This window comes from Aethalodelphis obliquidens, unplaced genomic scaffold (genome assembly GCF_003676395.1).
Source record: "Aethalodelphis obliquidens isolate GAN/ISIS:26980383/991018 unplaced genomic scaffold, ASM367639v1 scaffold62, whole genome shotgun sequence".
Classification (NCBI taxonomy): Eukaryota; Metazoa; Chordata; class Mammalia; order Artiodactyla; family Delphinidae; genus Aethalodelphis; species Aethalodelphis obliquidens.
Genome location: NW_020838006.1, coordinates 9,630,142 through 9,643,448, shown reverse-complemented (window position 1 = coordinate 9,643,448; position 13,307 = coordinate 9,630,142). Strand labels below are relative to the sequence as shown.

Genomic DNA, 13,307 nt, shown 5'->3' with positions numbered 1-13,307 from the left:
TCGAGTGCCTATTTGAGGCCTTAAAGGGCACAATACATGAACGGTTGTAAATAGGTACCCCCTTTATGTGTGTGTAGCTGGGATTGTGGAAAAGGATGTCCCTTTTTTTTTTTTAATTGAGGTATAGTTGATTTACAATATTGTGTTAGTTTCTGATGTACAGCAAAATGATTGTTATACCTATATGTGTATTCTTTTTCATATTCTTTTCCATTATGTTTTATTAGAGGATATTGAATATAGTTCCCTGTACTATACAGTAGGACCTTGTTGTTTATCTATTTTACGTATAGTAGCTTGTATCCGCTAATCCCAAACTCCAAATTTATCCCTCTCCCTCTTTCCTCTTTGGTAACTGTAAGTTTGTTTTCTATGTCTGTGAGTCTGTTTCTGTTTCGTAAATAAGCTCATTTGTATCTATTTTTAGATTCTGCCTATAAGTGATACCATATGATATTTCTCTGACTTACTTCACTTAACATGATAATCTCTAGGTCCATCCATGTTACTGCAAATGGCATTATTTCATTCTTTTTTATGGCTGAGTAATACTCCATTGTCCATATGTACCACATCTTCTTTATCCATTCATCTGTTCATAGACATTTAGGTTGCTTCCATGTCTTGGCTGTTGTAAATAGTGCCATTGTGAACATTGAGATGCATGTATTGTAAAGGAATTTGCTTTAATTGGTTTTATTAGCATTAGGGAGAGCGGACTGATTACTTACAGTCTTTTGTTTAGCAATGTTAAGAACTTAAGTCATTTTTTCTTTCTCTTTCTTTAATCTTCTTATAGAATAAATTGGTTGAAGAAATGCTAAAAATGAAAGCAGAGTAAGTACACTCTTTTGTAATTCAAGTTCTTGTTGATCGTTTCTTTATTAACACCAACCAGTATTCCTCTAAAGGAAGAAATGCTTATAATATCCACAAGGTAAGTAAATTCTTTCCTTTCTGCAGTAGTATGTGAACATAATAGATATTTACAAAATTCTTTTCTTAAATACCACTTGCTAAAGGGGTTCCTCACATGAAGCCATTCCAAAAACAAACTTAAAGAAATAAGTGCCAGGAAAACCTTAGCTTCCCTGGGATAATTGATGGGTTTTCTCCTCATGGACAATGAGAACTATATAACTGACCAGGTTTCTTTCTCACTTCTGGTTTCCTCTGATTTAAAACCTTGAGGCCCTCTCAGACCCATGGATCAGTACTATAAATTCTTCTGGTCTTGACCTTATGTCTCTTTATATGTTTTCTATGGACATGATTTTATTTTATTCATATAGTTCTTATATTTTAATTTATGTAATCTTATAAACTGCCTCATTCTGTGATAAACAAGATACACTGTATTTTCTATCAAGTTCAAAATAAGTAAATAGTTTGGTATTAACAAAGTGATAAAACGTTAGAAAGATATTTTACTCTCTGAATAGAATAGATCTGATCAGGAACAGCGATTCTCAAACATTTTCACTTGTTTTACCTCCTAAAAGAATTTTGAAACACCATATACCCTCTTGCACATTTTTGGAGTTGACTGTGTCTAAAATTTTTCATTGTAAGTTTAAATTATTGCAAAGGATAGAAGTTTTGACCTACTGAAAATAGTGACATTTAGAAATAAAGCTTTTGTGGTGTTCTTTTAAAAGTTATCCAACTGATTTGGTACTTTCTACCCATTTAAAAAAATACTTGAAGAAATTCGTAAGTCTAAAATTTAACATTTTTCCTTTTTCCTTTGAAATTAAGTTTCCATTCTATACCCATGCAGAATTATATCCTAATTTAATATATTGTTTGGAAAATTTTTTGTTGACTGCCCTATCATAACTCAGCAATGAAAATATGTATGCAAATTACAAGTAATTTGTAAAAATTTATTATATTCATATGGCTCTAAGTGTTATATTTTTTCTGGATTGAGTTTTCATTACAATTATTAAACTATCCTGAATTTATTGTAAATTTTTATGAATAATTATTATACAAGTAAAATTTTATTGGAAATGCATCTCTCAATGCATTTTATCTTAATGCTTTTTCTTTAATTAGCTCATTCTGTTGCACTTAATTCTGGAATCAGACAGTATTCACTATCAATTCTGTTCTTACTTTTTTGTTTTCATAGATATAAAGGCTGAGAAATCTTATTCACATACTAAGTAAATAACAGTGGAAGTTTTGTTAGAATATTGTCCTTCAATTATTTGAACTCTATCCAAGTTAATATGCCAGAAGTTACATAGTGATATGTCATCAAAAATTCTTTTTAGGGACTTCCCTGGTGGTCCAGTGGTTAAGACTCTGTACTTCCACTGCAGGGGACATGGGTTCGATCCCTGGTCAGGGAACTAAGATCTCACATGCCGCATGGTGTGGCCAAAAAAAAAAAAAAATCTTTTTAATGATCAGCTGACAAAGACCACCCAACTTGTGAAAGATTTGTTACTCAGTTATTGAGTCATTTGTACCATAGAATCATATACTTAATAGAATATAGGTGTGGAACAGAACTTTGTTCAACACTTTCATCTGCATTTGAGCAGTTTGGGGACTGGTTCCTTGCCAGTTAGCTGTAGGGCTAGGACAGAAATCTGGATCACTTACAGGATCTATGAGAATCCACCTGTATAGTTTGTAGAAGTATAGATAATACCCATTTGAGACCTTCTAGCAAAAAGAATAAAAGCTATCTAAGCTGATGCGTAATTTATTTCATGATCTAGTAACCAGTGCTACAGTGTCCCTGGGACTACAGGAGCCCACACAGTGGCAAGTGAAGCAACCTCCAGAAAAGGGCGCACACGGTTTTATCAGTCCCAGCCTACAGTAGCAATTTTAAACATTGCGTTAGCCACATGTGTATGTGGCAGTGCTTTTAAAAAGCTACAAAGAACTGAATACCAAGCCAACAGTGGTGTAGGCAGATGTTTAATTTCACATAACAAGAGGTCTGGAGGTGCATTGACTCAGTGATACCATCACTGACCCAGACCCTTCCCATTCTTCTGCTTTTGGTACTCTTGCTTGTGGCCTGTTGACTACAATATGGCTGCTGCAGCTCCAAACAACATAAACAGGATCACAGCTTGCAGTGTTGTGGGTTCAAAAGGACTTTCTTTTTTCAGGGAAAAAAACTCCCAGAAACCCTCAAGATTCATTGTGTCTCCTTATCCAGAATTAGCATGCCTGCAGGGCAACCTGAGAAAACCAGTATCTGGCAGTGGGGTAGAGATAACCATGGTTTTAGCTCAGACCAGTTATTATTTACTAATCTTTGGGAACTGGGTGTGCTTCTCCTCTCCCTTTCTTGTCCTCTGAATAAACTGAGTTTTTATAAAAAGCAAGGGATTGGCTGTTGGGTAGGCAGCTGCAGTGTCTGCCATGCCACAAAGGCTTTTCATGAAACGAAAGCAAAACACATAAGACAAAAGCAGAACAGCTCCAGATGAATTGGGAGAACATCAGTGCCCTCACTCCCACACTGTCCTCCTGAGGTTCCACAGAATGTAGTCTGAAAACACCGCCCAAGAAATTGTTGGCCTTAAGTGGTATTTTTAATTCTGTGTATTACATCACTTAAATCATCAGCTTTCTATTCCATATGCATTGTAAAATAAATAAAAAACATTTGTTTCTTTGGGGAGCTTATAGGATTCAGTTAGTTTTGTGAAATTCTATATAATTGTTTGGTAACCCTTTTTTTTTTTTTTCCCCTTTTGAACACTGTTCTTTTTTTTAACATTTTATATTGGAGTATAGCTGATTAACAATGTTGTCTTAGTTTCAGGTGTACAGCAAAGTGATTAAGTTATACATATACATGTATCTATTCTTTTTCAAATTCTTTTCCCATTTAGGTTGTTACATAGTATTGAGCAGAGTTCCCTGTGCTATACAGTAGGTCCTTGTTGGTTATCCAACACTGTTTTAAATATAGCAGTGTATACATGTCAATCCCAAACTCCCTAACTATCCCTTCCCACCTCCCTTTCCCCCTGGTAACCATAAATTCATAATCTAAGTCTATGAGTCTGTTTCCGTTTTGTAAATAAGTTCATTTGTATCATTTTTTTTTAGATTCTGCATATAAGTGATACCATATGATATTTGTCTTTCTCTGTCTGACTTAACTTTACTCAGTATGACAATTTCTAGGTCCATCCATGGGTAACCCTTCTTTTTAATGTTTATTTTCAATTGATAGTTGCATAAAGTGTATAAATTCTAAATAGCACATCCTTGAAGAAATGACTAGTGTCCCACCATCTGAGAACCAGTTTTTGAAACCAGAAATGATTACTCTAAGATATGGGGCACTGAATAAACCATGCAGACTGTAATAATGCTTAAGTAACAGTTTGCTCTGAGGGCTAGATCTAAAAGTTTCCATTCTAAATTTTTGTTGTGTAAAAAACGGTTTGTGGAGCTTTCCAAAATGAAAGTTTTGGGTAAAACAACCATAAAAAAAGTGTATCTGCAGCTCTTGCCGTCTTCCTGTGCTGTCAGAAAGGGGAGGGCTGAATATTAGTGATACTTTCAAATAAAAATTCTGGGCTTGGGTGGCAAGTGTCTGATTTGAGTACTGTTTTATAATTACGTGCCTTTGGGAGACCATAACGCTATAGTTACTGTTACAGCCTAGAACAGCTCCAGAGTGCCCTTCAGAACAAAGAGACCGACTACGTTACAATGACTGAGGAAGTTGAACGAGTTAGAATGTTGGAGTCTAAAGCGTTCCAAGAAAAGGAACAACTAAGATCAAAGCTGGAAGAATTGTATGAAGAAAAGGAGAGAACGTGCCAGGTGCATTTGTGTGTTGGTTTTTATTAACAGAGCCGATCAGCATAAGTCTCCTGGCTGTGATTGGGCATCCCGTGGTTCACAGTTGCTCCAGTGCACGCAAAGATGTGTGGTCACGAAAGCTGGGAACCTGGGCTCTGTCTCTCCCTCCCTGTGCTCTTGGAAGGCACGAAATAATGTTATTTTAAAATAAAAATTAAAAGCAGCTCATTTACCCTTCCCTGGATTGATTTACCTGCAGGAGATGGAAATGTTAAGGAAGCAGGTGGAGTGTCTCGCCGAGGAAAATGGGAAGTTGGTAGGTCACCGAAACCTACATCAGAAGATCCAGTACGTTGTGCGGCTAAAGAAGGAAAACATCAGGCTTGCTGAGGTAAACTGAAAATTGTGCCGAATAAACTCATTCTGGTTTTTAAATGATGATTTAGTTAAAATTTAATTTAACTATTGAATCACTTAACTGCTTTCTTCAGGGAACCTCCTGAATTAAAAAAAAAAAAAAAATTCAGCCATTGCTATTGTAAGCATAATTCAGTCAGTTATCATACACATGAGATTCTTGTTTACTGTTAAAGTAGTTTACAAACGGAAAATTATAGTCGTAGTTTGAAATTTAAAGTTAATGAATGCCAAGAATAACTCTTCCTGCAAGCATTAGAGCCTTAATTTTTTTTCTTTTCCTTTTCTTAAAAATTACTGACCAGGAGTCAGAAAAGTTGCGTGCTGAAAATTTATTTTTAAAAGAAAAGAAATGAATGAATCATAAGGATCCCGATCAACTACCTACCTTGTTTGGAGACTTCTTTCCCTCTTATAGAAGTAAGACCTCTCCTTGTGCACTTAGCAGAGCTGAATTAAGAGCCACGACTATTACCTGTGTATTTGGGGGTTGGGGGGCTGACCCTCAAGTTACTTATGAACTCTCTGCACCTGTGCACACCTGTGGCAGCCCGCAGCCTGCAGTTAGAGGTTACCGTTTCAAAGCTGTAAATATTGAGAAAACCTTTTGTCTTTTTAAAATAAAAGCCCGTAGCTGCAGTTTTACAGTGGATGTCGGCCAGGTTATTTTTTTCCTTCAGTACTGCCATAATCTCCTTTGAGTCTTGCATCAGAAGCTCCAACAATATGCAGGTTCCAAAACTTACAGTGAGGTTAGTGATGGTGCAGTGTGCATGAATAGCAAACTTGTTAATATAGATTATTTTTGTATTCCTACTTGAAGTGTTCTCATGGGCCTTTTTTATGACTGTTAATATGGCCTTTTTTCGAAATGTAATAAAATCTTTTAAAAATAAATTGTTTAATAAGGTGATTTATATTGTTCATTCACCATATGCTTATTGAGCAACTATTATATGCCAGGCACTGGTCATCAGTGAACAAGGCAAACAGAAACCCTATCCTCAAGGAACTTCTGTGTATCAGCACTTCATTCTTCCTTATTGAGAGTAATATTCCATTGTATGGACATGCCACATTTTATTTACTTACCATTCGATGGGCATTGTGTTACCAAACCAAACTTGGGTCCATTCACCCTCGTGCAGCCAATCTACTGACACCATGTTTGTGGGGTTTTTTTTTTTGTTTTTTGTTTTTTTTGGCCGTGCCGTGTGTCTTCTGGGATCTTAGTTCCCCGACCCAGGCCACCACAGTGAAAGAGCCAAGTCCTAACTACTGGACCGCCAGTGAAGTCCCTCAGCAAAGCATTTTTTAATTAATTAATTAATTTGCGTATTTATTTATTTTTGGCTGTGTTGGGTCTTCGTTGCTGCGTGCAGGCTTTCTCTAGTTGTGGTGGGCGGGGGCTACTCTTCATCGTGGTGCGTGGGCTTCTCATCACAGTGGCTTCTCTTGTTGCGGAGCACAGGCTCTAGGTGCGCGGGCTTCAGTAGTTGTGGCTCATGGACTCAGTAGTTGTGGCTTGTGGGCTCTAGAGCACAGGCTCAGTAGTTGTGGCACACGGGCTTAGTTGCTCCACAGCATGTGGTATCTTCCCAGACCAGGGCTCGAACCCATGTCCCCTGCATTTTCAGGCAGATTCTTAACCACTGTACCACCAGAGAAGTGCAGCAAAGCATTTTTAAAAGCAAGATGGTACTTCCCTGGTGGTCCAGTGGTAAAGAATCTGCCTTACAATGCAGGGGACATGGGTTCGATCCCTGGTCAGGGAACTAAGATCCCACATGCCACGGGGCAACTAAGCCCGTGCACCACAACTACTGAGCACCTCAACTAGAGCCTGCATGCTGAAAACTACAGAGCCCATGTGCTCTGGAGCCTACATGCCACAAGTACAGAGAGAAAAACTGGCACACCACAACTAGAGAGAAGCCCACGTGCCACAACAAAAGATCCCGCATGCTGCAACTAGGACCCGGTGCAGCCAAAAATAAATAATAAATAAATCCTTAAAAAAAAAAAAGCAAGTTGTGGGAGAGGCATCTCAGGGTTTGTGATAAGTTCATGCCCAGTTCTCTGACTGGTTGATGGTGAGGTAACAGGGCAGTGTCACAGGGGTTAACACTATCAGTCCTTAGGTCTGGGGGCTATGCACTCAGGGTTATCAAGTAATTAACTTCTTCCATTCGGTGGGGGTTTTAGCATCTATAAAACAACTCAGAGAATGTGCCATCAGATACTATTATCTAGGTGCTTAGAGAGGAGCTAAAGCAGAGGAAGTGGAGGAAGGGTCTGTCCCAGGAAGACCCTGTAGGGTCCTGCTCGGTTACAATTTGAACTGTTGGCAATTTTGGGCTACTATGGATAACAGTGCTCTAAATACTCCTTGCTATGAAAATGTTTCACATCTCTTGAGTAGATACCTAGGGGTGAAGTTGATCTCAGGTGGCCTCGGCCTGCAGCGGCTTGAAGCAGGATTTCAGTTCCCAAGCCAGAGATTGAAGTCAGGCTGCAGCAGTGAGAGCGCTGAATTCTAGCCACTAGACCACCAGGGACCAGTGACCAGTCACAAGGCCCTGGCCTGTCAGCAGTGTAGAAATGAATTTCTACGTAGAGTCAGAAAGTAGTGAAACAAGTAAAGCATTTATTAGGAAAAAGAGTACATGCGGATAGACACATGGGCGAGCTCAGAGAGAGAGTCATGCTCTCATGGTAGTTTGAATCACTTTTATGGGGCATTTCTTCTGGTTTTCCTTGGCCAGTCATCTTGCTTTGCCTGGTTCTGAGTCCGTATTTGGTATATCTCAGTGTCTTCGCCATCTTGGAGAGGCAGCAGCAGGCAGTGGCTTGAAGCAAGATCTTAGTTCTCTGCCCAGGAATTGGACCTGGGTAGCCTGGATGAAAACCAGGAATCCTAGCCATTAGTCTACCAGGGGCTAGAGGCTGGAAGCTAAATTCCCCTGGCCCTTGCCTCCATTGAAAAATGCATTTCTCAAGGAGGCAAAAACTGCAAAAACAGGTACAAAGTTTATTATTAGATACACAGCACAACAAGTGGGAGTGCACACAGAGAAACAGTTTGTTTAGTTAAGACAAGCAAGGTACAGATACACACCCGGAGAGAAATGGTGTGGGCGTCCCCCCTAATGAGGAGGAGTACAGTAAAGAGGCGGTTAAGTCATTTATATAGGGCGGTTCTTCCGGGTCTTTGTTTGCCTTTGGCCAATTATCTGGTTTCTTTTTCCACACCTGACCTGCCCTAGGACCCTCCCTGACATGCGTGCACAACTTTTTTCCGAGATGGATTCCAGCCCAGAGGCCTTGGCGCCCCCTCCTTTTTAACCCCCAAGGAGCCTTTCTGCGCATGTGCAGTGTCTCCCTTGCCCCAAGGATGGGGGACATGTGACCTCTCGATCCTTTACTCAGTGTTTAGCCTCTTTCTTTCTCCGCTGTGACTGTTATCTTAAAGTGTCCTCATGAGACAAAGTCCCGTTATTTACCCTGTTGCTGTTGTTATTTCTATCTCGTAGTGCACACAGGAGGCTGGTTGTAAATACCTAGCCTAGAGCCCACCTGCCTCCTTCCTCAGGAAATGTAAACAGGAGGCCAGCGGTAAATGCCCAGCCTGGAGCCCGACTAGGAGATAGCCCAACTATCTCCTAGCCCAACTAGCCTCACTCCCATGTGTGCACATGCATCTCTTAGCCAAGGTGGATTCTAGTGAAGATGCCATTGGGTAGCTTGACATCACCTACTATAGGGTGGTGCCCCCACCCTTTTTGACCTTCAAGGAGCCTTTCTCTGCACGTGTGCACGTGTGTGTGTAGTTGGGATGGTCTCCTTGACTTCGAGAATGGTCTCTTATCTGGGCAGGGCTTAGCTTCTCCTCCCTCCTGCTGTTTTGGAGTATCTGTCCACAGGGGACAAACTCCAGCTGCTCACCCTGGGGCCCATCTATCTCCTGCCTCAAAATTGCTGGATCCTTTCAGCCTCTCCCAAGTTTTCCCCATTACTTTTTGGCAGCAGCACCATGTTCCTTATCGGGAAGGGACCTTGTGTTGTGAGACAACTCATGCAAGCGGTTTGCATCGTGCCTGGCCAAGGAGGGCAGTTTTGGTCAACGGTTCCCTCACACAACCGTTCTTTCTCCTGAGAAATGGACTCGGCTTCAGAGAATGCACATCAGAGATGAACCTAAAACCAAGGTCCCCAGCTATCTGCATAGAATGAGGCCTGAGCTTCGTGAATATATATATTTTTTCTTTTTTCTCTTTTTGTGAGTGTGTATGTGTATACTTCCTTGTGTGATTTTGTCTGTGTAGCTTTGCTTTTACCATTTGTCCTAGGGTTCTGTCTGTCTGGTTTCTTTTTTTTAGTATAGTTTTTAGCGCTTGTTATCCCCGGTGGATTTGTTTTTTGGTTTGGTTGCTCTCTTCTTTCTTCCTTTCCTTTTTTTAAAATTTTTAATTTTTATTTTAATAACTTTATTTTCTATTATCTTATTTTATTTTTCTTTCTTTCTTTCTTTTTTTCTCCCTTTTCTTCTGAGCTGTGTAGCTGACAGGGTCTTGGTGCTCTGGCCGGGTGTCAGGCCTATGCTTCTGAGGTGGGAGAGCCGAGTTCAGGACTTTAGTCCACAAGAGACCTCCTGGCTCCACACGATATCAAATGGCAAAAGCTCTCCCAGAGATCTCCATCTCAACGCTAAGACCCAGCTCCACTCAATGACCAGCAAGCTACAGTGCTGGACACTCTGTGCCAAACAACTAGCAAGACAGGAACACAACCCCACCCATTAGCAGAGAGGCTGCCTAAAATCATAATAAGGTCACAGACACCCTGAAACACACCACCGGAGGTGGTTCTGCCCACCAGAAAGACAAGATCCAGCCTCATCCACCAGAACACAAGCACCAGTACCTTCCACCAGAAGCCTACACAAGCCACTGAACCAACTTTAGGCAATGGGGACAGACACCAAAAACAACGGGAACTATGAACCCGCAGCCTGTGAAAAGGAGACCCCAAACACAGTAAGTTAAGCAAAATAAGACAGAGAAACACAGCAGATGAAGGAGCAAGGCAAAAACCCACCAGACCAAACAAATGAAGAGGAAATAGGCAGTCTACCTGAAAAAGAATTCAGAGTAATGATAGTAAAGATGATCCAAAATCTTAGAATGGAGAAAATACAAGAAATGTTTAATAAAGACCTAGAAGAACTAAAGAGCAAACAATGATGAACAACACAATAAATGAAATTAAAAATTCTCTGGAAGGAATCAATAGCAGAATAACTGAGGCAGAAGAACGAATGAGTGACCTGGAAGATAAAATAGTGGAAATAACTACCACAGAGCAGAATAAAGAGAAAAGAACGAAAAGAATTGAGGCCAGTCTCAGAGACCTCTGGGACAACATTACACACACCAACATTCGAATTATAGGGGTCCCAGGAGAAGAAGAGAAAAAGAAAGGGACTGAGAAACTATTTTAAGAGATTATAGTTGAAAACTTCCCTAATATGGGAAAGGAAATAGTCAATCAAGTCCAAGAAGGGCAGAGAGTCCCATACAGGATAAATCCAAGGAGAAACACCAAGACACATATTAATCAAACTATCAAAAATTAAAAACAAAAAAATATTAAAAGCAACAAAGGAAAAACAACAAATAACATACAAGGGAATCCCCATAAGGTTAACAGCTGATCTTTCAGCAGAAACTCTGCAAGCCAGAAGGGAGTGGCAGGACATATTTAAAGTGATGAAACGGAAAAACCTACAACCAAGATTAGTCTACCCAGCAAGGATCTCATTCAGATTCGACAGAGAAATTAAAACCTTTACAGACAAGCAAAAGCTAAGAGAATTCAGCACCAGCAAACCAGCTTTAAAACAAATGCTAAAGGAACTTCTCTAGGCAGGAAACACAAGAGAAGGGAAAGACCTACAATAACACCCAAAACAATTAAGAAAATGGTAATAGGAACATCCGTATCGATAACTATCTTAAATGCAAATGGATTAAATGATCGAACCAAAATACATACACTGGCTGAATGGATACAAAAACGACCTGTATGTACGTTGTCTACAAGAGACACACTTCAGACCTAGGGATACATACAAACTGAAAGAGAGGGGATGATAAAAGATATTCTATGCAAGCGGAAATCAAAAGAAAGCTGGAGTAGCAATTCTTATATCAGACAAAATAGACTTTAAAGATTATTACAAGAGACAAAGAGGGACACTACATAATGATCAAGGGATCAATCCAAGAAGAAGATACAACAATTATAAATATATATGCACCCAACATAGGAGCACCTCAGTACATAAGGCAAATGCTAACAGCCATAAAAGGAGAAACCGACAGTAACACAATCATAGTAGGGAACTTTAACACCCCACTTTCACCAATGGACAGATCATCCAAAATGAAAATAAATAAGGAAACACAAGCTTTAAATGATACATTAAACAAGATGGACTTAATTGATATTTATAGGACATTCCATCCGAAAATATAGAATACACTTTCTTCTCAAGTGCTCGTGGAACATTCTCCAGGAAAGATCATGTCTTGGGTCACAAATCAAGCCTTGGTAAATTTGAGAAAATTGAAATCGTATCAAGTGTCTTTTCCGACCACAACGCTATGAGACTAGATATCAGTTACAGGAAAAGATCTGTAAAAAATACAAACACATGGAGGCTAAACAATACACTATTTAATAACGAAGTGATCACTGAAGAAATCAGAGGAAATCAAAAAATACCTAGAAACCAATGACAATGGAGACACGACGACCCAAAACCTATGGGATGCAGCAAAAGCAGTTCTAATAGGGAAGTTTATAGCAATGCAATCCTACCTTAAGAAACAGGAAACATCTCGAATAAACAACCTAACCTTGCACCTAAAGCAATTAGAGAAAGAAGAACAAAAAAGCCCCAAAGTTAGCAGAAGGAAAGAAATCATAAAGATCAGATCAGAAATAAATGAAAAAGAAATGAAAGAAACAATAGCAAAGATCAATAAAACTAAAAGCTGGTTCTTTGAGAAGATAAACAAAATTGATAAACCATTAGCCAGACTTATCAAGAAAAAAAGGGAGGAGACTCAAGTCTAGAATCAGAAATGAAAAAGCAGTAACAACTGACACTGCAGAAATACAAAGGGACATGAGAGATTACTACAAGCAACTCTATGCCAATAAAATGGACAACCTGGAAGAAATGGAAAAATTCTGAGAAAAGCGCAACCTTCCGAGAATGAACCAGGAAGAAATAGAAAATATAAACAGACCAATCACAAGCACTGAAATACAGACTGTGATTAAAAATCTTCCAACAAACAAAAGCCCAGGACCAGACGGCTTCACAGGCGAATTCTATCAAACATTCAGAGAAGAGATAACACCTATCCTTCTCAAACTCTTACAAAATGTAGCAGAGGGAGGAACACGCCCAAACACATTCTACAAGGCCAACATCACCCTGATACCAAAACCAGACAAAGATGTCACAAAGAAAGAAAATTACAGGCCAATATCACTGATGAACATAGATGCAAAAATCCTCAACAAAATACTAGCAAACAGAATCCAACAGCACATTAAAAGGATCATACACCATGAGCAAGTGGGGTTTATCCCAGGAACGCAGTGATTCTTCAGCATACGCAAATCAGTCAATGTGATAAACCATGTTAACAAATTGAAATAGCAAAACCATATGATCATCTCAATAGATGCAGAAAAAGCTTTCAACGCCCATTTATGATAAAAAATCCTCCAGGAAGTAGGCATAGAGGGAACTTACCTCAACATAATAGAGGCCATATATGAAAAACCCACAGCAAACATCATTCTCAATGGTGAAAAACTGAAACCATTTCCTCTAAGATCAGGAAAAAGACAAGGTTGTCCACTCTCACCACTATTATTCAACATAGTTTTGGAAGTTTTAGCCACAGCAATCAGACAAGAAAAAGGAATACAAAGAATCCAAATTGGAAAAGAAGTAAAGCTGTCACTGTTTGCAGATGACATGATACTGTACATAGAGAATCCTAAAGATGCTACCA

General features: G+C 39.4%; 1 protein-coding gene across 3 annotated transcripts in view; it reads left to right on the top strand.

Moving 5' to 3' along the window:
* KIF15 (kinesin family member 15) overlaps window positions 1–9,539 on the top strand; it is a 77,358-nt gene extending 67,819 nt beyond the window's left edge. Inside the window, exons 32-35 of one of the 3 annotated variants that reach the window (XM_027088277.1) lie at window positions 800–837; window positions 4,650–4,815; window positions 5,054–5,185; window positions 9,241–9,539. In XM_027088277.1, the coding sequence (XP_026944078.1) occupies window positions 800–837; window positions 4,650–4,815; window positions 5,054–5,185; window positions 9,241–9,444 (540 nt within the window). In that variant the 3' untranslated portion in view covers window positions 9,445–9,539. Of the gene's footprint in view, window positions 1–799; window positions 838–4,649; window positions 4,816–5,053; window positions 5,186–5,516; window positions 6,125–9,237 lie in introns of those variants that run through there. The other 2 variants (XM_027088276.1, XM_027088278.1) reach the window with 2 other exon arrangements.
* The last annotated feature ends 3,768 nt before the right edge of the window (window positions 9,540–13,307 follow it).